Genomic DNA, 26,851 nt, shown 5'->3' on the forward strand with positions numbered 1-26,851 from the left:
AAATGCAACCAAATCCGGCTGAGACTCAACAAGATAGTCTCCCCATCCCCTAGCCTGACCACACTGGCACAATTTGCACAGTGTGGGGAACTCTGCAAACCGAAACCATATTTTCCTTGTTTAAAGAGCGCTTTAACATTGGGTGGTGGTTATTAATACTGTCCAACTCAGAAGATTATGCCATTAGAAAAGGACTAATTGCTAAGAACCGCAATATTCACTATGTCATTGAGGGAGACATTGGAAGCATAGAACTGCTTGCGGCCCTCCAAATTTTGTTAGATTGCTGGTCCCATCAGCTCTAGCCAATGAAACCAATGGTGAAGGATAATGGGAACTATAGTAAAGGTTTTCCGCTGACATTAAGTCCAGTCGTGTCCGACTCTGGGGGTTGGTGCTCATCTCCATTTCTATGCTGAAGAGCTGACATTACCCATAGACACCTCCAAGGTCATGTAGCCGGCATGACCACATGGAGCACCTTTACTTTCCCGCTGGAGCAGTACCTATTGATCTACTCACATTTGCATGTTTTCAAACTGCTAGGTTGGCAGAAGCTGGGACTAACAGCGGGCGCTCACTCCACTCCCCGGATTCGAACCTGTGACCTTTTCGGTCCACAAGTTCAACAGCTCAGCGCTTTAACACGCTTCGTCACCGGGGGCTCCTCATGGGAACTATAGTTCAACAATATTAGGAGGTCTATGCTTCCCTAGCCCTTGACTGATCTGATCTGATCATTGTACGTACGTAGCTGTGATGAACAAGGGGCAACAAACACAAGCTTGGTTTTTAACTTTCCTCAAGAAACCTTCAAAATCAATCAGCTACACATTGGCCAAGAAAACCAAGTAAGTCAACTCTGATTCTGGTGTGAAAGTGGAGTCCGTATGAGGAAGAACGTGAACTGGCTCCCATCAGACCTGGGAAAAACTCCAAAACTTAGTCGTCTCTCTTGATTTCTGAAGCTAAGGAGACAATAACTTGAAGTCACTCTCTCTGGCCCAAGTTTTCTGTACTTTATAACATCTCATTGCTTGTTAGGTCATCTGTATACTATTAAATACAGCCTGTCCCCATTTTGTACATCTCTTAACTATTAAAATCTAATGTTGTCCCTGATTTTCTCTCTGTGATGCTAGGGGTTTCATGTTACATGAGGAAAAGGGCACTTCCTACATGTCTGAGAGGGGGTTCTGCATCATGAGAATGGCACGGTTGGTGCTCCCATGTGGTGCCAGCCCACTCGCACTCCAGTAATTGGAGCTACTCCGGCAAGTGAAATATGGGAACATGTTGTCAGCTCCTCTCTGCACACCCACAAACACCCACGCCCCTCTATTAATGGTATGGGGCCGTGGCAGCAAACTAACTGGTCCTATAAGGTGGCAACTGACCTAGAAAGGGTCACTTAAATAGGTAATTTTCTAGAGCTAAGAACCTTGCCCTTTTCTTTATGCTCGCTCAGCAGCACTGGTTGAATCATTAGTCTAAAGCTCAGAGAGGGCAACCAGCATTTGCTGATCTCAGGGATACTCACAATACTGTGTTATATCATGGTTTACACAGGGTGGTCCAAAAATCACAAAGGCTTTTCAATTTTAATAACTTTTAAATTTACACTACCATAGAGTCATATACAGTATACATAGATAAAAAGGGAATAAAATTACCATAGAATCATATACAATATATATAAATATATAGGAAATAAAATTACACATTAAATTAACAACAACAACAACTTTATTTTTATACCCTGCCTCTATCTCCCCGGAGGGGACTCAGGGCGGCTTACATGGGGCCAAGCCCGAATAAAAACAGTAGCAGTATAAAACACAGCAATAGACAACAACTTGCACAATAAAAAAAATTAAACATTAGCCAATAAAAAACAAGAACTAATAAAAACATGGATTAAAACTGAGAGATTGTAAAAGTAGACTGGGTAAGGTGCACCATATAAATATTGTAAACACAAGGTGACTGATAAAGTGCTGCAAATTCTGGAAGTGCAAATTGGGATGGGAATAGACCCTGTGTCTATATCGAGTTGACAAAGGTAAAAGGTGCAATTATGTATAAAATCTTTTCCATTCTCTTTCTCCCTGCCCCCAAAAAATAAATTATTTAAACATCAGGTGCTTTTGACCCATTCTGCATTGATATTTATTATGATTTTAATTGCTTTTGTGGGCTGTGAATTTTAAATTAAATTTAACTAATATAAGTCACATTGAATCTCAAGAAGAGGCGAGTAAGAAATAAAATTATTATTATTATTATTTTATTATGACACAGCAAACAAGATAGATATGCTGGATTTCTTATCACAAAATCACAAGTCGAACACTTCCCAAGTGTCTAGGACTGTGTGATGTATTTTCGGATGATGCGTGCAGATCCCAGTAGGGTGGCCTTTTGCAGTTGGCAGATCGTGATTTTGTCAATGTCTATTGTTTCCAAATAATAATAATAATTATTATTATTATTATTATTATTATTATTATTATTATTAGGGGTGTCAATTCAAAAAAAATGACATCAACTCTAGTTTCTTAGATATGGTTATCATGATCTGCTATGGGTGAGCAAGCAAGTCACTTCTGGTGTGAGAGAATTGTCTGTGTGCAAGGACATTGCCTAGAGGTGCCCGGATGTTTGATGTTTTACCATCCTGTGGGAGGCTTCTGTCATGTCCCCACATGGGGAGCTGGAGCTGACAGAGGGAGCTCACCTGCTCTTCCCAGATTTGAACCGCCGACCTGTTGATCAGCAGTCCTGCTGGCACAAGGCTTTAACCCATTGTGCCACCAGAAACAACTTGCAGTTTCTCAAGTCGCTCTTGACACAAAAAAACAAAAACAAAAACAGGCAAGCAGATGGTGATGGCTAGATAGTATGTTGTGTATTTCAAAACCTAGAGCAGATAGGGGAAAGCTGGTGCCACTTTTGGAATTGGCATGTCAAATACACCCAGAAGCAGGGCTGACATTTGAGGCATTAAAAAGTGGATTGGTTCATGTAATCAGAAGAACAACCACTTCGGCCCCTTCTATGCTGCCACACAGAAGTTAATTGTTTTTTCACTTTTGTATTACTCTTTTTAAACTGTTTAGTGTGGGTAGATGTTAGCCGCCTTGAGTCCCCGTGGGGAGAAATGTTGGAAATAGCAATCTTCTTCACGCTTCCACTAGTTATTTGTTAGTTCAGATGGCTTACTGCAGGGGTCCTCAAACTTTTTAAGTGGAGGGCCAGTTCATGGTCCCTCAGATTGTTGAGGGGCCGAACTATCATTTGAAAAAAAAACTGAACAAATTCCTATGCACACTGCACATGTCTTATTTGTAGTGTAAACGCCCCCCCCCCAACAACATTTATTTATTTATTTATTTGCTACATTTAAATCCCACCCTCTCTCACCCCGAAGGGGACTCAGAGCAGCTTACAAGTTGTATGTACATACAATATTATATTATTAGCATAGTACACTATTAGCGTTATATATTAATATATTGTACTATACCACTATACCATAATATTATTAGTAATATTACATTATATATATATATATATATATATATATATATATATTACAATATTATTATATTGTATTATTATTATTATTATTATTATTATTATTATTAGCCGCCCTTAGTCCCCTATTGGGTGAGAAGGGTGGGGGTAGAAATACTGTAATATATAAATAAGTTATTATCAATATTATATGTATACACAATATATTATATTATTACCATAACACAATACAGTAGAGTCTCACTTATCCAACACTCGCTTATCCAACGTTCTGGATTATCCAACACATTTTTGTAGTCAATGTTTTCAATACATCGTGATATTTTGGTGCTAAATTCGTAAATACAGTAATTACTACATAGCATTACTGTGTATTGAACTACTTTTTCTATCAAATTTGTTGTATAACATGATGTTTTGGTGCTTAATTTGTAAAATCATAACCTAATTTGATGTTTAATGGGCTTTTCCTTAATCTCTCCTTATTATCCAACATATTTGCTGATCCAACATTCTGCTGACCCATTTGCATTGGATAAGTGAGACTCTACTGTATTAGTAAATGAAAGAACAATACAATATTTAAAAATAAAAACAGTTTTGACCAACATACTGTAAATCTTTCAGGATTTCAATGGGAAGTGTGGGCCTTCTTCTGGCCAATGAGATAGTCAAGTTAAGTAGGATTGTTGTTGTTGTTGTGCCTTCAAGTCATTTCAGACTTTGGGCAAACCTAAATCTAAAACTGAGGGCGGGGGCCAGGTCAATGGCCTTGGAGGGCCGTATCCGGCCCCCGGGCCTTAGTTTGGGGACCCCTGGCTTACTGTATTGTAAGTGTCAGAGCCGGCCCTAGGTATTTTTCAAGTGTAGGCAAACAGAATTTTGCCCCCCCCCCCCCCCCCAAACCAATCACTGAAAAATAAAAGCGTTGGATAAGCGAAAATGTTGGATAATAAGGAGGGATTAAGGAAAAGCCTATTAAACATCAAATTACATTAAGATTTTACAAATTAAGCACCAAAACATCATGTTTTACAACAAATTGACAGAAAAAGCAGTTCAATACATGGTAATGTTATGTAGAATTACTGTATTTGCGAATTTAGCACCAAACATTGAACAGGGATATAGGGCAGTGTGGACTTAGATAATCCAGATAGCCCCTGGTATTAAAAAAACCTCTAAAATCAGGACAATGAATAAAGAACAACACTCTGAAAACAGGAGAAATCCAGACAGTAAACAATCAGGGACAGCTAACACCTCCCAAAAATAAGATTCTCCCAGGCAAGAAGAAGCCAGGCCTTGAAGCTACAGGGTCATTAAATGCTAATCAAGGTGATTAATTAGAGTTCTGCTCCCCAAAGTGGCGACCTCGGCTCCTTCCTTGCTGCAGGCCGCAGGAGACAGGAGTTGCCTCGATGGTGCACCCAACAAGATGGCGCCACAGGCAACTGCCTAGTTGGCCTGGTGGTTGAACTGCCTCTGGTAAGTGTGTATATTGCTATACAGTTTTCCTTAACTCTGTGTTGTGGGAGGAGCTGCAGACCATGTGATCAGATCTGGGACTATTCAGGACTCAGCCTACATTTTAGAAAGAGTATGCTTTCAGACTCCAGTAGAAACAGTACAGTTTAGAAGTCAGTAGAAATAGTGTTCTTTTAGAGTTCTGTAGAAACAGAATTCTTTAGAAAACTTATTTCTCGTTTCAGAAGTGAACAGATGGTACAAGTTGTTCAAGGCGCTCACTACAACCTGCATGTTAGTGGAGGGAGGGTCATTAGTGTCTCCTGAGTGCTGGGAGTTGTAGCTGTTTGTGGAGGCGAGAGGTTGTCTATGTAAGTGGATACTTCTGCCACATACACACATATAGCTTTTCTCATATATATAGATAGTGCATTGGCATATATTTGTCCCTAACAGTTCAAAGAGATATCTTGGTATATCAGTCTAACAACTGAGAAACCTAATTGCCTTGCATGAACACTAGTGGACATATTTACCACTAAGGAAAAGATTGACTCAAATGAATTTTTAACTTATCTCAGGCAGATTCCTGATTTTCCCAAAATGGTGGTGAGGTGAATGCCATTTCCCAAAAGATTATGGCATCCTTTCCCCAAAATGCGGGATATAAATAAAGATAATAATAAAAGGTAAAGGTTTTCCCCTGACATTAAGTCCAGTTGTTTCCGGCTCTGGGGGTTGGTGCTCATCTCCATTTCTAAGCCGAAGAGCTGGCGTTGTCCATAGACACCTAGAAGGTCATGTGGCTGGCATGACTGCATGGAGCACTGTTACCTTTCTGCTGGAGTGGTACCTATTGATCTACTCACATTTGCATGTTTTCGAACTGCTACCGTGTTTCCCCAAAAATAAGACAGTGTCTTATATTAATTTTACTCCTAAAGATGTGCTAGGTCATATTTTATGGGGATGTCTTATTTTTCCATGAAGAATTCACATTTATTGTTGAACAAAAAAAATGAACATTTATTATATACAGTACAGTAGTAGTTGTCATAACCAGACAAATTGCATTAAGAATTTCTTGTTACAGTAGAGTCTCACTTATCCAACACTCGCTTATCCAACGTTCTGGATTATCCAACACATTTTTGTAGTCAATGTTTTCAATACATCGTGATATTTTGGTGCTAAATTCGTAAATACAGTAATTACTACATAGCATTACTGCGTACTGAACTACTTTTTCTGTCAAATTTGTTGTATAACATGATGTTTTGGTGCTTAATTTGTAAAATCATAACCTAATTTGATGTTTAATAGGCTTTTCCTTAATCCCTCCTTATTATCCAACATATTCGCTTATCCAACATTCTGCCGGCCCGTTTATGTTGGATAAGTGAGACTCTACTGTATTACCATTATTTCCATGTACAACAATCTATGGTACGTACACTTACCAATCCTGTATGCTCTGGTGTTCTGTTTGGCGGGCATGCTTCCCAACAAAAACTTTGCTAGGTCTTACTTTCAGGGGAGGCCTTATATTTAGCAATTCAGCAAAACCTTTACTAGGTCCTTTTTTTCAGGAGATGTTTTATTTTCGGGAAAACAGGGTAGGTTGGCAGAAGCTGGGGCTGACAGCGGGCGCTCACTCCGCTCCCCGGATTCGAACCTGCAACCTTTCGGTCCGCAAGTTCAGCAGTTCAACGCTTTAACACGCTGCGCCATATGGTGGTGATTGCCATTTCTGAAGAGCTTGTGGCCTAATTTTCCCAAAAGCCGGGATATAAATAAACAATAATAATAATCCCCTATGCAGACTGGGGAGATAATGGGAATTGCAACCCAACAGCACTGATGGTGCTGAGGTTGGGGACACTTTGAAGGGCATTTTAAAGTCAGGGATGATATATGTCCACAATATACCTCAGTCCAAACCCTATTGTTGTGACTAGTCTAATGATGAGGAGTACAAGCGTTGTAGATCATAGTGTGTGTGTGTGGGGGGGGGGGGGGCTCTCTCTCTCTTCTTGCCCCCACTAAAAAAAACAGAAAGCAGGGAAACAAGGCATGAGTGGGCCACACCACGCCTGTGTCGCCTGGGCGGGAAACCCTGGAGCGCCTCCATCTCCGGCCTCTCCAGCCGCGCCCAACCTCCCACAGAGAGGCGTCTCCCCGGATTGGGCGGGGCGGGCGGTGACGCAATTAGCCCCGCCCTCTTTCCCTCCCTGACTGGGCTTCGCTTACCCACGGAGTTTCTCTCAGAATCCGCTCTCGACGGGACAGCTGTCGGCTGTCGGAGGAGCGAGGGAGGGAGGCAGGCGCTGGAGCAGCCGCGCGGGGATAGAGAGCTCACTCGCCGCCTTCCGTCCAAGGCACAAAGGGCTCCGGGATTCCTACTCTGGCTTTCCCATCGGGGCGAGCGAACACCATGGGGGGCTCGCTGGCCATCTGGAGCGCTTTCCTGGCCACAGGTAAACGGAGGAGGAAGAGGAGAGTGGGAGGAAGGGGTCTGAAGGTGCCACCCACAGATGCAGGCGAAACGTCAGGAGAAAGTGCTGCTAGAACACAGCCATGCAGCCCAGAAACCACACAACAGCCTTGCACAGTATATCCGGCATCACTGAGTTGCTGTGAGTTTCCCGGGCTGTTTGTCCATGTTCCAGGAGCATTCTCTCCTGACGTTTCGCCTGCATCTGTGGCAGGCATCCTCAAAGATTGTGCGGTCTGTTGAAAAAACTATGCAAGTGGGGGTTTATATATCTGTGGAAGGTCCAGAGTGGGAGAAAGAACTCTTGTCTGCTTAGAATAGAATCATAGAATAGTAGAGTTGGAAGAGACCTCATGGGCCATCCAGTCCAACCCCATTCTGCCAAGAAGCAGGAAATTGCTTTCAAAGCACCCCCGACAGATGGTCATCCAGCCTCCAAAGAACGAGGCTCCACCACTTGAGGCAAGTGTGAATGGTGCAATTGGCATGGAATGGCCTTGCAGCTTCAAAGCCTGACTGCTTCCTGCCTGGGGGAATCCTTTGTTGGGAGGTGTTACTTGATCCTGATTGTTTCCTGTCTGGAATTCCACTGTTTTGAGAGTGTTGTTCTTTATTTACTGTCCTGATTTTGGAGTTTTTTTTTTTAATATTGGTAGCCAGATCGTGTTCATTCTCATGGTTGCCTCCTTTCTGTTGAAATTGTCCCCATGCTTGTGGATTTCAGTGGCTTCTCTGTGTAGTCTGACACGCTGGTTGTTCGGGTGGTCCAGTATTTCTATGTTCTCAAATAATACACTGTGTCCAATTTCTCTCTGCCTTGGTCCGGCAAATGGAGCGAAATATTAATTTTAGCCACGCTGTTTTCTGGGTCCGCTCCCTTGGAGGCTGCCTTCTCTGCATCCCCGGCCAAATTTAGCCTGTTTTGATAGCCGATATGGGGACGAAGATGGAATGGCATCGCTCGGGTGGGTGCAGAGAAACGTCGGTGCTGAAGGGACCAACATCGGTGCCATTCTCCCGCTGTCTCTAGAGTAATGTCTAAGGTGCCAGTTGCCCAGCCAGCATGGTTTTTAAGTGGGCGTCTACATAAAGTCAGAATCTTCTCTTTAGCACAGAACCTTTTTAATGTTTCGTCTTAATGGCACATCTTGAAAGGCAGGAATCATTTCTCCGCACGGTCATTCTGTTTGACTAGCAAACTGCCTTATTCCCTGTCCAATCTTTGCTCACCACAGGCCCCTTCTACACCATCATATAATCCAGATTATCAAAGTAGATTGATTATATGAGTCTACACTGCCATATAATCCAGTTCAAAGCAGGATTTTATATGACCGTGTAGACCAGTGGTTCTCAGCCTGTAGATCCCCAGGTGTTTTGGTTTACAACTCCCAGAGTTGTAGGCCAGCTGTTAGGATTTCTGGGAGTTGAAGGCCAAAACATCTGGGGACCCACAGGTTGGGAACCACTGGTGTTAAAGGTGCCCCAGTAACACCCTTTTTACTCATTTGTGTGACCAACACTATGTAACATGATTGAGGTTCCTTGCTTATAAATGCCATTTCCTAATTGGTTCTGTCATAACAACTTGGGGAAAGTTTGTTAAACTGCAAAAGCTTTGTTTTGGCGGGACATCCTGTAGCACATTTTGCCATTATTTTTCAACCAAATCATCAGCCGGAGGGTCACATTTGCCTTCCTCTGAGGCTGAGAGAGTGTGACTTCCCCATAGGCACCCAGTGGGCTTCCATGGTCAAGTGGAGATTTTAACCATGTTTCCTAGTCTAACATTCAAACTGCTACATTGAGTGAAAATCTACCATCCATCTATCCATTACTTATCTATCTTGGCCAAAATATGTATGCAGGTTGGTTGGTTTGGCCACAAAAGCTCCTCTGTGGCTTGATGGATCTAAACCAGTGGTCTTCAATCTGTGGATCTTCAGTTGTCTTGGCCTTCAACTCCCAGCAGCTGGTAAATTGGCTGGGATTTCTGGGAGTTGTAGGCCAAAACACCTGGGGAACCATAGGTTGAGAACCACTGCTCTTGACCAACCCTGGCACGCAGATCCTTCATTGTCAAACCTAAAATCATTGTGAGGTTAGAACTAATATCCGAACATATCTCCCTTTGTGAACCAGTACGAGCCGGGGAGGTCCTGCTCTCGGTCCCACTGCCTTTGCGAGCGCGATTGGTGGGGACGAGAGACTGGGCCTTCTCGGTGGTGGCTCCTCGGCTGTGGAACTCCCTTCCTAGCGAGATCACATCTGCCCCTTCCTTCCTGGCATTTAGGAAACAAGTGAAAACCTGGCTATTCAAACAAGAGTTCAGTGAATGATAAGTTTAACATCTTGTCAGGACATGGTTAGAAATGCTGCATTTGAATTATGATTAAGGACTTCTACAGTGAGTTCTTAGTATATTGGATCTATCATGTTTCATATGTTTAATGATTGTAAATTGTATTTTATGTCTGCTGTTGTAATGATTTTGTGTTATGTTTTTAACTGTGTGTATAATTGAGGCATTGAATGTTTGCCTAGACGTATGATGTATGCCGCTCTGCGTTCCCCGTGTTGTGAGAAGAGAGCAGGATATAAACGAAGTAAATAAATAAATAACATAGTTTGTGGCAGCCACAAAAATGAAGTTTCTGGAATATAACAACTGCTTTCAAACTAAGGGACACACAATTAAATCGGAAATACTGCTTTCAAACCAGGAACAGAAATTTTGTCAAATTTTCTTACATAATGTCAATGCATGACCCCAGTATTTCAGAAGCCTTCTGCTGTTTCTGAAGTATCTATAATTATTTTTTACATTTTCTATGGCATTGCATTGTTGTGGGAAGACTTCTACCCCTGAGAGTTTTCCAAGCATTTCACTTTTTAGACGTGTATAATTTTGTGACACGGTGTTTCAGATTTACTAGCAAACGGGAGGTTAAACCAGCCCCTTCTAATGAGACAGGGGCACATACACAAACCCTAATAACAACATGTATGCGGACATAACATATCTCATTTAAAAACTTGCATTTATATTTTCAAAAATGTATTATTTGTAAGATAGTAACATAAATTTCCAGGATTTTGCTCATTTATAAATAACAATATCTAAATATGTGCAATATTGTAAAACACAAAAAATAACTATTATTTTAATGCAATGTATGAGGTCATATAATTATAGAATCATGGAATTGGAAGAGACCACATAGGCCATCCAGTCCAACCCCCTGCCAAGAAGCAGGAAAATCGCATTCAAAACATCCCCGACAGATGGCTATCCAGCCTCTGTTTAAAATCCTCCAAAGTAGGAGCTCCACCACACTCCCGGGCAGAGAGTTCCACTACTGAACAGCTCTCACAGAGAGGATGTTCTTCCTAATGTTCAGGCGGAATCTCCTTTCTTGTAGTTTGAAGCCATTGTTCCGCGTCCTAGTCTCCAGGGCAGCAGAAAACAAGCTTGCTCCCTATGACTTCCCCTCACATATTTATACATGATATGTGAGGTTGATGGCATGAACACAACCTTTGACTACTTGATGGAGTATTAGATAAAGGCACTTGCATTACATCATCGAGCATTTTTAAACTCCCATGTGTCAGTGGTATTGCTTATTTCACCTAGACTCCCAGAAGTTTCTTAGTTGTGCTACACATCTACACATTGCAGCTGGTACACAGACAAGTTGTGACACACAGTTTGGAAAGCTCTGTTTCAGCATGTCAGAAAAGCTCCCAAAGTTGTGTGTGTAAAACATGTGTGGGACTAGCTGTGTCAAAAGAGGGTCCCAGTATCTAGACACCTGGGCAAAGTGGGTACATGGGTGTATTAGAATCATATGTCTGTTTATCACTGAGAAAAGTGGATACATAGACTGTACCTGAGTGTGTGGTCCACATAGGATTTTGTCTTTCTTTTCATTTTACCTTGGTTTTAATCCGGGCTTTGTTTTTGCTGTACAGTAGCTCTTCTATAAATAATGCCATCCACCCTCCAAAGACAAGGTTATTTTGGTCTGTGGTGTGAGGGAATCAGACAGCAAGCCTCGGACTGGATAGTTTAAAAATGTGGGACAGGGGCTTGTTAATCAACTTGAGTGCCTTCGTCTTATTAAAATGTCCTTATTCCTGCTCGTAGTTTTCTCCATCTTGGTGAATGGCGAGGAGACCGGGGTGCTCCAGAATGAAGTCTACAAAAAAGAAGGCAGAGAAGATTGGGTCGATGCCCAGCTGCTTCCAGCCAGAGAGACGCTGCAGCGTGAAGTCGAGAGAGAGGGAGCCATGTCATCCTCAGGCGATAACTTCAGCGAACTCCCTCGAGGTATGTCCAAGGGTCTCCTAGCAGGAGAAAGATGGGAGAACCATTTGTTTGCTGTGACCTCTGCAGATGTGGGTGGAGTCATGCAGAATCTCTGAAGACATCAATGGCAGATTGTTTTCCAAACCATAGAGTCCATTAGCCTGCATAATATGTTTGGAAAACAGATACAATGTTCATACTCCTTTCTGATCATGGTTTATTCATTGGACACCAACAAAATGTAAAGTACAGTTGCTTCTATGGATTCTGAAGAATGAAATCAAGGCCCTCAATGACAACTATATCTGTTTAGTATTGTCACCTTTGAGTGATGCAAGATCAAATACTGGGAAAGAAATGCGCTCAGAGCCTTCTCAGGGCCCTTCCACACAGCCATATAACCCAGAATATCAACAATATCTGCTTTGAACTGGGTAATCTGAGTCCACATTGTCATATAATCAAGTTCAATGTGAATTTTATACAGCTGTGTGGAAGGGGCCTTAGATTCGAAATACCTTCTGTCATAAGAGCATCTATTTAGTAGAGTTTTGTAATAAAAATGAAGAGAAATGTAGCAGAAAGTTAAGATTAGAATACAGACATCTTTTAGTCTGATATATTATCAAGTTAATTGTAAATTAATGCATGCAAGATTTTGGATCTGATTTCTACTGTCTCTCTTTAAAGAAGTGGAAAAACATGTGGTTGTGGAGGGCTTTTGCTATTCAGAGCAAGCTATACTGGGCTTAGAGATGTAGTGAAAGGCAATGCCCTGTGTTGTACTTTTGCAGCTTGTTGTGCTAATTGGGTTCAAATATATTCTGTTCATCTGATATGTGATTGGGAAGGACAGTCTAAATCCAAGCAATGACACTTCAGAAAAGACAGAAGTAATTATTTGCCCTAGGAGATACAACAGTTTGTACCACCTTTCCCCGTTTGAAATAACTAGGGGCATACAACCCAGGCCCCTTCCACACAGCTTAATAAAATCCCACATTATCTTCTTTGAACTGGAATATATGGCAGTGTGGACTCAAATAACTCAGTTAAAAGCAGATGTTGTGTGATTTTCTGCATTGATATTCTGGGTTATATGGCTGTCTGGAAGGGCCCCCAGAATATCAAGGCAGAAAATCCCACAATACCTGTTTTGAACTGGGTTCTCTGAGTCCACACTGCCATATATTCCAGTTCAAAGCAGACAATGTGGGATTTTATTTAGCTGTGTGGAAGGGGCCTAGGTTACTTTCCACTTGTTTAACAAAGTGCATAGTGGAGTGTTTGCCTTGTGAAACATGGCCTATTGAACAATGAATTAATAATTCAACGGTTTCTTGTCACTCCAGTGCTTGTACAGTTTGTTGTTAGAAAGCTGAAGAGTTTGTGCTAGCAGTTACAGGAAAGTTAAAAGTGTGCTTCATAGTAGACTGTTTTTTTCTAGATTTTAATTTCAAACAAGGTTGGACTGTGATACAATCTAAACTGTTTGGGATGTTTTCACTGGTGTGTGCACAACCTTGGTAACCAAACCGAATCCTCATTATAAGGGAGGGAACCAAGCAGGAATGTTCCCACGGAAGTTCTTGCCTTATGTGCTTGATGTCACAGTGTGCTGATGTTTTAGTAGTTCCTTGTTTCTATTTTCTGAAGCTAGCTGCTTCCCTGGAGGCCCCAACATCCCTACTTTGCGCCAGCCGCACATTCCAGCTGCCCACAAGTCCTTAGAGCCGCATCCTGTGCTGCCCACAATGTTGAGTCCTCTTGTGAAGTATAATCACAAGCCCCTGCACTTCAAAATGCAATGAAAAAAATTAGAGGGCTGCTTGGGTGAGGATGGCTTTGCACGTTGTAGGCTCTTACTTTTCATGCGGTTAGCCTGCTGCTGCGATATTTGGAGAGCATGCCAAAGCGGAGTCAGTGCTCCAACTGTTACAAGTTGGTTCTTTCTCTCCTGCGTCGGGACACAACTTATTTAGTTGGTGACAGGATATTTTCATATTTCCCTGCTTCCAAGTACCTGTCTGTTCATTCTTCGCTGCTCAATTTCTTCTTTTTCCACTACATATTCTCCAAGAAACTTGGCAGCCTCGACATTTCCCTCACTCTTCCTCCTCCCATTGACAAAAATTTCCTTCCTTTTATGGAAAGTATTTGCCAACAACAGGTTCCATAGCAACAGCATTCTTAGGTATGACAAAGGAGGAGATTTTTTTTTTTTTGCTGGCCTTTGTACAGCTTTGTAGGGTTTGAGCAAGTTGAAGACACGATTAATTGCTGGGCCGTGGTCCAAAAGTATGTTGAACAAGTCATTTGCCACCTTGTGTACATTGCTGTGTATGTGTATCCAGGTGGAAGTGCTCATTTTCCAGCCGAGCCGTGCTGCTAATTGATGGAGGGGATTCAGAGATGATTCACTCTCGCCCACCCACACAGTGTGGTTCTTCTTACCTTGCTGAGCTGAGTCACTTAGGGCAAAGCTGTGCCATCCGGGGGCGTTTGGCTTGGGTTCCAGTCCATCCTCTTTGCCCATTTTTGTCTCTTGTGTGACTTCTGCCAAATTCAGATCCCAGAGCCACATCCACTCCAGGGTTCAGTTTTGTGTGAGAAAATCTTTGAGCAGCAGCAGCATTGCCAGATTGACCTGTGAAGAGGAAAAGAGCTACATGGCTGCTTTCAGCAAGGTTGCCTAGCTATGTCCCTGTACTCTTTCCATTTACAGTAGAGTCTCAGTTATCCAACATAAATGGGCAGGCAGAATGTCGGATAAGCGATAATAGGGAGGGTGGCAGAAGAAGTAGCCTCTTACTGGTGATCCTCCTCCTCCTCCTCGGAAGGTTGGCCATCAAGGTAGAGGAAGAGGAAGCTTCTGCCTCCGCTGTGCCTTTGCCGCCTGCCCATCCTCCCTCACGTTGGATAATATGGTGTATCGGATGAGCGGAAGTCGGATAAGCGGGACTCTACTGTATTTCTTAATGCTCCAATTTGTGCTCACTTAGGGAGTTTGGGAAGATCTGCATCAAAGGCTGCAGAATTAAACTTCAATGCTTACCTGGATATGCCTGGCAATACATATTTCCAGGTTGCCTTTACCATTTGCTTTAGGTGTGCCATGTCATTGTTCTTCCTTGCCTCCATTTTTTTTCTCTTCATCTTTCATCCCTGTGCATGTGAACATTCAATCGCTTGGATTGCTTTCTCCTTTTTTTGCAGCTTTCCCTTTAACTTTCTCTGATTCTTCTATTTAATTCTCCAATTTAGCTACTTCATGGGATTTGTGGGAGGATGGATGACACTGTTGTTCAAATTCAGACGAGCTGATGACATGCCTGTAGTGAGGGGGGGGGGGGGTTAGAGGTTCAACCTCCCCCCCCCCCCAAAAAAAATTTAGGGTTAAAAAAAACCTGGTTTACTCATGAATTTTAACTGGTTAACCAAATCCACATGCTAAGTCTATGAGACGCAAAACATTAAGAGTCCCTCCAGGCACTATCTCAAGCAGATATTGACAGGTCTGTAGCCGGGGGAGGGGGTGCTAGGGGTTCAACCTCCCCCCCCCCCCCCAAATTTTCAAAACCCCTCCCGAAATTTTTTTCTGGCTGATGATGTGGTGTCATCAGTATTACCACCATAATTACCTTCTTAATTCATGTATGGTATCTTTGTGGTACCAAATGGACTGCATACTAGTTTTGGTCACAATTCTAAAACTTTTGTAAACTGTCCAAGCTTTCTCTGGACCTGGATTGTCTACACACTCCCCAATGTTCATTTCATGCCCAGTTGTTGTGTCAGTGTTCATGGATGAACATGGCAAGTCCATAGCAGTCGAGCAAAGGACACTCTCTGAGTTCCCTTCTTTTGAGTTATTCCCAGCCTTTCTGAAATGTGGTGTATTTCTCAATAGCAGTGGCACCATGATTCTAGGAGCCGCTGTGATGCAATGGGTTAAACCCTTGTGCCAGCTGAACTGCTGACCTGAAGGTTGCCATCTATGAGGTGGGGTGAGCTCCCATCTGTCAGTTCTAGCTTGCGGGGACATGAGAGAAGCCTCCCAGCAGCACATCTGGGTGTCCCCTGGGCAACGTCTCTGTAGACAGCCAATTCTCTCACACCAGAAGCGACTTGCAGTATGTTCTCAAGTCACTTCTGACATGATTAAAAGATTTCAGATTTTATTTCACACTTTATAGGAACTATCCAAAGTGCTGAATTCAATTGAAAGGATTGTCGTTGGCATTTTGGTGACTCCTTTAAAGTTCACACTAAAACCTAGAGTAAATACACTATTGTGTAGAAGCCATCGGTCACTCCTGATTCCCCCCTTTCTTCTGGGTACTGCGATAACTGTGAAGCTCTCTGAAGCTGGAATACAGTTGCATTTTAATAAAACAGAAAGTGCTTCCCTACTTCCACCCTAAATGCAAGAGTTTTCCAGGGTCGTTTTATGAATTATTCTAATTTCTAATTCATATTGAAAAGAAAGGGTGAGGGGATTGGTGAATAACAGCAAAGAAGCTATAGAACAAAGTAGGGGCTAATGTTCTTTCACTGAGTTGCACTGGCAACATACACTAGTCTTTGGTGCCCCTAATTCTAGTGCCTGATAGAAGGTGGAAAAGCTCCATATGGGATTTCCCATTCCTTAGACAGACTGAATCTTAGCACACTGCTATTCAGGGACGTGGGGGGGAGCAGGCAATAAGAGGGTGAGAAGCATGGTGTTCTCTTAACTGAGCGGTGGCGAACTGTAAGTAGCCTTATGGCTCTGTCTGTCTAGCTTTTGCTGGGATTTGTAGAGGAAAATACTTCTCTCTGTAACTATTATATTTTCCTTTCTAAGGGATGGCTTGTGTTAATACAGATTAGTAAATAATAATAATAATAATAATAATAAAATTTATTCTTATATCCCGCCCCATCTCCCCGAGGGGACTCGGGGCGGCTCACAACAATAATAAAAACAGTGACAAATTACACATTGTAAAATCAAACATGAAAAGCAGTCATACAATCAATACATACATGTGCCATCATGTGTACAAGGAAGCTGCCATTGCTTCTAACTCCCTGGTGCTTTTTACACATATGACTGGCTGGATAAGCAGATGTTTGCCTACCTATATTGCATTGTAAGGTGAACACTATAAAGTAAAACATGTCACAGCAGAGTGTTTCTGGGATTACCCGGAGTGACGCTAAGATTTTCACATTTTAAAAAGCCCAGGTCATTTCTAATTTAAACCACAGCTTTCTATTTTAGGGAGGCTTTGAGAAGTCAAGAATATCCCCGAAGCAAAATATCAGAGATAGTCATTATAATGCTTTGAGTCTCCTAAGATTTTATATCCTTAGATGCCAGACATGGACAGTGCTAAAGTGTAGTTAATATTTCTTTGTTGTTGGGTTTTTGTTTTTTTTGTTTTTTTTTTGGGGGGGGGGTTGAAGCCTGTCAGTATATGGCAGTAGTTTCCAACCTGTTGTCCATGGACCTCCAGTGGTCCCCAAGAACTAAAATGTGGTCTGCGGCCTCACCATTACTACATCATTGTAATGAGAGTGACTCGTCTCAGCAAACCTCCTGACTACTGCTTCTCCTCCTCCTCCCTCCCCCTGAGCGGAGCCATTCCCTATGGCGCCTTGAAGCCCCAGGAAATGTTTTTAAGCCCTGTTCCTGGGGTTATTTGGGGTGCTGACTCAGAAAATTGCATTGGATAGACCACATCAGCTTTAGATTATTAAATACTGTGGGCGAGCACATGGCGACTTCTGGGTGGCATATGTTCTGTATCAGAAACTAGAACTGATGTGGTCTATCCAATGCAGTTTTCTGAATTAGCACCCCAAATAACCAAACGAATCTAAAGGTGCCCAAAAACCAATTTTTAACCCTTTTGGTACTAATGTTGGAGAGTGATCCCTGATCGAAGTGGTCCCTGGTCAAAAAAAAGTTGAGAACTATTGGTCTATGGCTTGTACAGACAACATATTTTGAATATGTAATAGCATTCCTTGATTTCCAGTAGGACATGTATGGATCAAAAGTCCATAGCTGAACACAGCAATGTGCCACAGAAAGTTCTGCCATTAGGCAGGAAAGGAATGCTTATTCTTAAGTGAAAAGTGAACCCAGCTTTTACTGTTATTATTCAGCCTCTACACACAGTGCAAAATAGAGTCTAAAGTGCAAAGATGATAGTACAGACATCAAAACATGATTGGAAGGAGCCTATAATTACAATTGATGAAAATGTCAGCAAGAATGTTGATGTTTCATCCCAGTTCCCTACTGCACCAAAACCCTCCCTCCCCCAAAAACATGTACCAAATTTGAGATGATACAGATGGGAAGAATATGCCTTTTCTTTACACTTGACGCAACCTGGAAGTCATTTGGAGTATATTGCGGTTTCATCTGCATCCTTTCTTATTAAACTGTTGTTTGTGTAGGAGAACTCCCAGAGTTTTACTTTTGAACTGACAACATAACAGGAAGGATGTGGTGAATAGCATAGGATGCTGAAATTGAGGGACAGGAAGGCAGCCACTTTGAGAGAGCCCTTGGACAAAAGACCCAGAGGCAACAAGGATGATGTTAGAGGTTGCTGCACAATCTGGTTCTGCTTGGGAGCTGGTCTGCTTCCAGTAGAGTAAACTTTCATAGATCTCTGCATGTTTTAGAGGAGATCACAAAGGGCTTAATCTTCTCGATTATGAAATATATTCACAAAAGGGTTTTTTAAAACAGCATCCCCTGTTTGCATAAAGGAGTAGACTGGGGATTGTGTGTGTGTATAATGTGTGTGTGTGTGTGTGTATATAAGTATTATGTGTTCAATTTTGACATATAAGATGCACAATTAGGATGCATATGTGAGCATTGGCACTTTGCTATTTCATTTTAAATATCTTTCTGAAATTTGCCCAATCCCGTAATAATTGGATGATCAAATCAGAGTGAATTTTCAGTAGAAGTTTATAATGGTTAAGTGACATTAGATTAATGTGATTTTCCTGAATGTAGGGATGGGCTAATTTCCAAAGCATGGAATGATATAATGTTGGAGTTGGAGTTATTCCCATTGGTACCTCTTTTCCTACTACTACTACTACTACTACTAGTATACTTATATCCCACATTTCTCTCAAACACAATCATACACTAGTCTGATATATTGTTAATTTGTGTTAAATACAATAATATCAACTCATTGTTTTTCTTCTTTTTGATATATATACATAGTATATGTATATGTGTGTGTGTATTTGGTTTTATCATACTTATTTACTGTATTACTATAAGTGCCTTGTTTAACTTACTACATAGAGTTTTATTACATTGTATCAAGCTTTGTTGTTTGGTTCGGTATGGTGATATGGCCTAAGAGCTAATCAATAAAATATAATTTATTATTCTTTATTTTTTCTTTCTAGTTGCTTTCCTGTCAAAGCCACAGGATCCTGTAACGCCAAAGAAGGAAGGAAATGGGAGAAAAAGGAGGAAGGGGAAAGGAAGAAAGAGAGACCCCTGCTTGCGAAAATACAGAGATTATTGTTTTCATGGAGAGTGCAAATACATCAAAGCTCTAAAAGCTCCATCTTGCATGTAAGTCTGTCACAGCACTTCTGTCCTAAGAATGTTTCTGCAGATTAAAAGTTATTCATTTGGATCTTTTTTGTGTTAATATCAGGAACATGCCATCCTTTTTCACTTGCTCATGAAATAGAAATCCAGATATGTCAAAAGCTTCTTTCTAATAAAAAAAACTGGGGTGTGTGTACACCATGGTTCTAGACAGAGGGGCAGGGTCAGTGTTTCAGCATCTGAGGGCCCTTCCAGACAGGCCCTACATCCCAGGATTTGATCCCAGGTTTTCTGTTTATCCCAGATTATCGGGTGGTGTGGACTCATATAATCCAGTTTAAAGCAGAAGATCTGGGATCAAATCCTGGGATATAGGGCCTGTCTGGAGGGGCCCTCATTGAAAGGTGACAGAAAAAGTGGAGATACACACTTTACACAGTAATTACACAGTAAAGCCTATAGTATGAAATCATAAGAATTAGTCCAAAAATAACCCTCATTTTTAATATATAGTAAAGGTAAAGGTTTTCCCTTGACGTTAAGTCTAGTCGAGTCCAACTCTGGGGGTTGGTGCTCATCTCCATTTCTAAGCCAAAGAGCCGGCATTGTCTGTAGATGCCTCCATGTGGCTGGCATGGCTGCATGGAGCGCCGTTACCTTCCTGCCTAAGTGGTACCTATTGATCTACTCACATTTGCATGTTTTTGAACTGCTAGTTGGCAGAATCTGCGGCTAACAACAGGAGTTCACCCCATCTCATAGATTCAAACCACCAACCTTCCAGTCAGCAAGTTCTGCAGTTTAGCGGTTTAACCCACTGTGCCACCGTGGCCCCTTTTCATTGTATAAATATCCAATAAGTGATTAGAGAATTGCAGCCTTGCTGTAATTCTGAGATAAAGAACTACAGTGTGGCAGTACATGGTTCTCAAAGTAAAATTGGAAAATGAGCATTTTAAGAAGTTCACCAAAGGATATGGGTGTTATGAGGAGTGAAGTAAAAGTTGTCACATACTCTTCATTGATGAAATACTGCCTTTTGTCAAAGTCCCCTCCTCTGCCCCCAATACCTTGCAACATCGATCCTGGCACAAGGCCCAAGATCCTGGGCCACACTCACTAAAATATAACAGATACAGTACTTCTAATTGCATTCTTAGCTTGCTGTTCTAGTGCCAGGGTGCCTTCTCAGAGTCATTTGGTGGCCAGAGGATGAGGGTGGCCAGGCAGTGATGTCATTCACCAGAGGACTGCCCAGGCTGCCCAAGCTGGTTGCTGACGCACAACCAGCTGTTGCTACATCCATGGTTCCCTAGCCACCCAATGCCTGGGGGGAGCACCTTGGCAACAGAACCATAAATTAAGGGTGTGGTAGGGTTGTTATGGATCAGTGCTGAATATTGTTCTCTGCACCATCCTTATATAGTATTTGGATGATGCAAAGAACAAGATTATTTACATTGTATTTATGGGGACGGTGCAAAGAACAATATTCAGCACCCTGATACACATGCACATATACATAGGTGTAATTTAGCACTGCCCCTGTGTATGTCACTAACAAGCTTCCAACCTTGATTTTCTTAAAATCAGAATCATGTCTCCTCAGGTATTCAAATATGCAGGCCAGTTTTGCACAGGGGAAGGAGCCTTTTTGGCTATTATCTCATATCAAAAGCATTGCATAAATTAGTATAAAACTGATAAAAATAGAAGGAGAACAAGCAGCTAAATATCTTTTGACAAAAAATGGGCAAAAGCGACCGCATTGTCTGTAGCTTCAATTTTTCCTCTGTACAGGAGGAAGGACATGGCAGGCAGGCATACAGATGTGGAGTTGTTTGTTCTGCTCCGCAGTCGCACGAATCTTTTAGGTAGTGCCATTTTGCCAGGTTGTCTTATGATCTGCCCACTCCACTTCTGAGTCTGTTCAGGGAAATCTAAGTTGCCCATTCTTGGTTAGCCCCTGGAGGAAGACCCTTGTGGGGGGCCATCCAATTGGGATTGCTTGGTTTAGCTGCTTAGAGGGATACTCTTGCTTTAGCCTTTTCAGCTGAAGAGTGGCGTATAAATGTTATAAATGAATACATAAAAGAACCCTGCAACTTTCCAGGTGAGATAGGACTGCAACTTTCAGCATATCTCACTGTTTGCTGTGCTTGAATGTGTTATCCAACAGCCACAGGATGACTGCAGGATTCACACTCTTATTTTAGCAAAGAGCTGCTGTCTGCAGCTGAGTCTTTTATTGTCTTTCCCACCTGCCTACTCAATGCCAGAACAGACACATCATGAATCATTTGGGATGGTAGACAGAGGTTGGTTAATTTTTGGCTCAGAAGAGCAGTGGGCATTTGCTTACTGGAAACTATATTGTCACTCATCACCATCCTGTTTTCCCCTTGGTTTCCTTTATAGTCTTGACTATCAAAGCTTGAAAGTGACCCTGATGAGTGGAATGGGCTGCTTTCGTCTTCCTAATCATGAGCAAGGCAGGCGGGTTTTTCTATTTGGGAAGTTTGCTTCTGTCCCAAAAGAGGACTTGGAATTATTCATACTAAAGAGGACATTAAAAAAGAGAGAGCATGAGTCAATTGTGGTCTCTTTTAAGAATGAAGTTTCCTAACCAAAGGGATGTGAACCAAGAGTCTGGTGGATATAAACCTTTGACTTTAGCTAAAACTTTTAACAACTCAATCTTCACTGAAGTTTGCACACTCATCTTCTCTCTGGGGGCTACAACTTGGCCTGGCTAATGTTACTATAAAAGGATCCATGAACACTAATGATGCTGAATAAACTATGACTAACGAGAATACCAAATTACTTCTGCTCACAGAGCTCATGTCACTTTTGAAGATTGGGGGATTTCAGAGATCAAACACTACCTCAATCACTGCACACCAAATTAACTTTAGTGCCAGAATAGGTTTCTCTGTGGACTATCCTGGATGTGGACTGTTGACCGCTAGTGAAAATCTCATCAGGAGAGTCAAACAGAAGAGGTTCAGTACACAGAGAGGAGGCGGATGTGTGCAATACATTTACGGCCCTTTCACATTGTACAAGGTTCCTACTTCCACATTGTATAGGTTCCTACTTTGCTATGTCTGGCAGATCCCTACTGTGTCTGGCTGACAACTCTAAATGCCTTTTCCTAAGCGTCAGATCCCAGGATCTCATAGAATATTGCCATGGTATGGTAATTAAAGTGGAATCATAGTGCTACAATTGTGTAGTGTGAAAGGGTCCTTATCTGAGAAGAGACCAAATGGTTACCACTTTACTGCCTGGAATGAGTCTTACACCTTGTTTTTTCATTCCTAGATGCCATTCAGGGTACCATGGGGAGAGATGCCATGCTCTTAGTCTTCCAGTGGAAAAACACCGCCACAGTTACGACCACACAACTATACTAGCCGTCACGGCAGTTGTTCTGTCATCCCTGTGTCTTATCATCATTGCTGCATTACTGATGCTCAGGTAAGCTATTTGGTGTGATGGAAAGCTGAGGTGTAGGTGTGCCATCATCTGGAAGTGCAGGTCCCATGAGAAGACTGCAGACTTGAAAGGGGCTTAGAAATATATTAAATAAATAAGAATTGTATCATTTAAATATTAGTCTATCCTTTCTTCTGAGGAGTTCAGAAAGACATAGGTCAGATTCCAGACACTTCCTTTCCCAAGGCACTGTAATAAAATCGTGATACATCTTAATACTATAAGCGAGGAACAGACCTTGACAGCCTTGCACTTTATCCCATGCCCTCATCCTATGGTTACAGCTTTTACTTATCCCATTCCCTGTCCGATTGTTCACAGCCTGGCCACCTTTACACATTTACAGTAGCTTACTGCCATTGGTTGATGAGCACTCTTTCAATTGAGTTTTAAATTGTTGTTTTATATGCTTATATGTTTTATTCAACTGTATTTTTAAATTGTGTTTTATTTTATGTTCTGTTTTTAGCACTTTGTGCCATGTGTAAGCCATCCCGAGTCCCTTTGGGGAAATGGTGGTGGAATGCAAGATGATGATGAGGAGGATGATGATGATGATGATTATTATTATTATTATTATTATTGAAACAAATACAGAGTATGACACAGCAAACGAGATAGATATGCTGGATTTCGTATCACAGAATCACAAGTCGAACACTTCCTAAGCGTTTCGAACTGTGTGGTGTATTATTATTATTATTATTATTATTATTATTATTATTATTATTATTATCTCTTCCTGAGACCACCTAGAAAGTAACACTTTGGGATTTGAACAAAGTTCAGTGCAATCCCTCTGCCCGTTTGTTTTGACTAGTGTTCAGTTGGTCTTTTGGGTACTGCAGGTGAAGTCCTTGTGGCATTTAATTTGGTGTCAACTTTGTAGCAAGTCATGTTTTGGTCTTGCCAGTTGGAGTAGATGGCTTTGAAAATCTCTTCCTGTTCAGCGACTTTGTAGATGGTGTACCAGCCCTTCTATGGTCTTGAGGATAATGCTGAGGTGGCTTGGGCTGGAAGCCAACAAATTAAGGACTGAAGTCCAGTTTTAGTCCAAGGTACTCCACGTCTTGTGACTGGTATCATGCCCAGAAATGCAGGGTTCTCAGTTTCTCATACCAGAAGGGAACAGTAATTCATCTTTTTTTTTTTTTTTGCCTAAGGATAATGTTGTATCAATGTTGCTTTTCCCATTCAGAGTTCAGGTTGTTCTTTATCTTGAACCTCCTTCTCTTTGGCTTTTCCAGGTGCCACAAACAAGGTGTATATGATGTGGAGAGCGAAGAAAAGGTGAAACTGGGCAACACTAGCAACCATTGAGACATACTGGAACTGCAAGGTAATGCTTCAAGTGATGTGTTGGCTAGAAGGGATTACAATGACTTCTGTTCTTTCCTTGCTCCGAAGCAAAACCTTTCTCTTCTGGTAGGCTAAGATAAAATTGGAGATGCTTGTATTATTGGGAGGATGTCAGTCCTTGAGAAGAAATGAATATGTTGGGTAGTTCCCCCCCCTCCCCAAATCTCTGCACTGCATTGCTGATCCCATCACCAGCCATAACATATTTACTGTGGATTTTGGCGATTACCTTCCAAATGATGTGATTTCTTCCCAGTACCTTTATACAGCTCTCTCTTTTTGCTAATGTCTTTTCTGCTGCATCTATGGCAACTGGTTTGTACCTCTTCTGTGATAGAGACTTCTCCTTCTGAGTCACTTTTCTGTTTCCACTTTTGCTTTGGGAAATATTTTTCAGCTCTCTGTCCCCTTTCCTGGAGGCTGCAGATTAAAGTGGTTGTGTCTCTTGAAAACAGATGTTCATTGCCCCACTCTGAGAATGTTATTTTAGTATGGATTTGGGCATAAATGGCAAATTAGGAATAAAATAGTTCCCCAAGACAATCTTTGTATAATATTTCTTTTATCAAGATAAAGTCTTCAGGAAGAATATATAGTTCCATAGGCTGAGAAGACATGCAAGGAATTAACAAAGAGTGATACTTGCCAAATCCTCTTAGATTCCATGGCAATATACTATCTTAGACCTTTGTTTACTCTGCTTGAGTCCTAGTGGCTCAAATTTTAACAGGGTTGTTTAGAGATCCTTGCATTAACAATAACAGTAAGTGTCGTCGAAGGCTTTCATGGCGGGAATCACTGGGTTGCTGTGAGTTTTCCGAGCTGTATGGCCATGTTTCAGAAGCATTCTTCTCTCCTGACGTTTCACCCACATCTATGCCAGGCATCCTCAGAGGTTGTGAGGTCTGTTGACTACCAGTATTTAAAAAAACTCTAAAATCAGGACAGTATATAAAGAACAACACTCAGAAAAACAGGGGAATTCCAGACAGGAAACAATCAGTGCCAGCTAACATCTCCTAACAAATAATAATAATAATAATAATAATAATAATAATAATAATAACAACAACAACAACAACAACAACAACAACAACAACTTAATTTTTATACCCTTCCTCCATCTTCCTGAAGGACTTGGGGCGGCTCACAAGGGGACAAGCCCGAACACAAAAGATTCCCTCACACAGGAAATAGCTAGGCTTTGAAGCTGAAAGGCTTTTCAGTGCTAATCAAGGTGGCCAATTACAACATTCACACTTGCCTCCAACAGACAAGAGTTCTTTCTCCCACCCTGGGCCTTCCACAGATATATAAACCTCCCTTGTCTAGTTTCCAGTATATCTCAAAACCTCCGAAGATGCCTGCCATAGATGTGGGTGAATGTCAGGAGAGAATGCTTTTGGAACATGGCCATACAGCCCGGAAAACTTACAGCAAGACAATAAGAGTAAGAATAGAATGCTTCCCAAGGTTACTGGAATTTAAGCTTTTTAAAATTGAATTTTGTAACATTTGTGTAGTGCATATTGTGTAGTGTTATGCAGTACATATTTAGCTGTGATGTGAACGATCCTTTCCTTATGTTTTAGGATTCAGCAGTGGGAAGATCTACTTCAACAACCCAAAGGATAAAGCTCATTTTGTGGGACACATGTCAAAGTTTAAAGGGAGCTTGTATGAGCGGAAGGAAGTGCTCTTTTCCCAAGGGGATAATGACAGTTATTTGCTTTGTTGAAAAAGCAATTTGCCGTCCCCAAATTGGAAGGATTTTCCAAACAAACCTAAGAGAGACACTTCTCTGCAAAAGGTGCATCCCTGATGTGGAGCCACAGCGTTAGGAGAAAAGCCGGACTTTGCCTTGGCACCATTTTAAAGTGATATCTTCGCAAGCAAAGAAACGACAAACCTGCAAACTGGATTCGACAAGCACCTGCTGAGGATATAACTGTGAAAAGACTTACAATCTGCCGAAGAAGTCTAATTTTCAACTTAATTAAATGGGGAAAATATTTAACAAATATTTCATTTTAAATTATATATTTATTTTAGATACATTGTATATATTATTTATTTAGGGGTTGATCCTGTCTGAAGTCAGAGACAGGAAGATTGTGCAGTGTAACATCCTAATAAATAACCCTTTGTTATACTTGCTGTTACATGAAAACTAATTTTGGGGTGCATGGATTAAAATAGCTGAAAAGCAAGCATTTCTAATAACACTTCCTTATAATGTCTTATGTTTGTGCAGTGTTCTCATGGAGACATTTATGCTTTGTGGGCTCTCTTCTGGACTATTTCCCTGGACAAATCTGTCACAGCTGGAGATAACTTTTGATTTTGCTTAGAGGTTGCCATGAATCAGTTTGGCAGTCTGGTTGCAAACCACATAATGTTTCCTTCTAATTTAAGATGAACCATGCAAGTTATGTATCCAGTGTTCCCGTTTAATTTCTATTGTAAATGCTGATGCCCTAACCATGTTGAATCCTGCACTATCATTTTTTCTAAGCATATAATTTTGTCAGTAGACACGGCAGAGAAAATAGCAACAGCTGCACTTGCCGAATTTTAAGCACATTTTCCACTA

At 41.5% G+C, this 26,851-nt stretch overlaps 2 protein-coding genes across 4 annotated transcripts in view; one reads left to right on the forward strand and one right to left on the reverse strand.

Annotated features, from left to right (window-relative positions):
- slc4a9 (solute carrier family 4 member 9) overlaps nucleotides 1-7,174 on the reverse strand; it is a 99,305-nt gene extending 92,131 nt beyond the window's left edge. The window contains exon 1 of one of the 3 annotated variants that reach the window (XM_062977882.1): nucleotides 6,465-7,174. The gene's annotated coding sequence lies outside the window, so the exon portion shown is untranslated. The remainder of the gene's footprint in view (nucleotides 1-6,464) is intronic. The other 2 variants (XM_062977881.1, XM_062977883.1) reach the window with 2 other exon arrangements.
- A 61-nt stretch (nucleotides 7,175-7,235) lies between these two features.
- Nucleotides 7,236-26,483, forward strand: hbegf (heparin binding EGF like growth factor). Its single transcript, XM_008109036.3, has 6 exons — nucleotides 7,236-7,481; nucleotides 11,649-11,831; nucleotides 19,248-19,419; nucleotides 22,726-22,881; nucleotides 24,147-24,238; nucleotides 25,851-26,483. Exons 1-5 carry the CDS (start codon nucleotides 7,439-7,441, stop codon nucleotides 24,217-24,219), a joined length of 627 nt encoding a protein of 208 aa, XP_008107243.1. The 5' UTR covers nucleotides 7,236-7,438; the 3' UTR covers nucleotides 24,220-24,238; nucleotides 25,851-26,483.
- The last annotated feature ends 368 nt before the right edge of the window (nucleotides 26,484-26,851 follow it).

Source organism: Anolis carolinensis, chromosome 4 (assembly GCF_035594765.1).
Source record: "Anolis carolinensis isolate JA03-04 chromosome 4, rAnoCar3.1.pri, whole genome shotgun sequence".
NCBI lineage: Eukaryota > Metazoa > Chordata > Lepidosauria > Squamata > Dactyloidae > Anolis > Anolis carolinensis.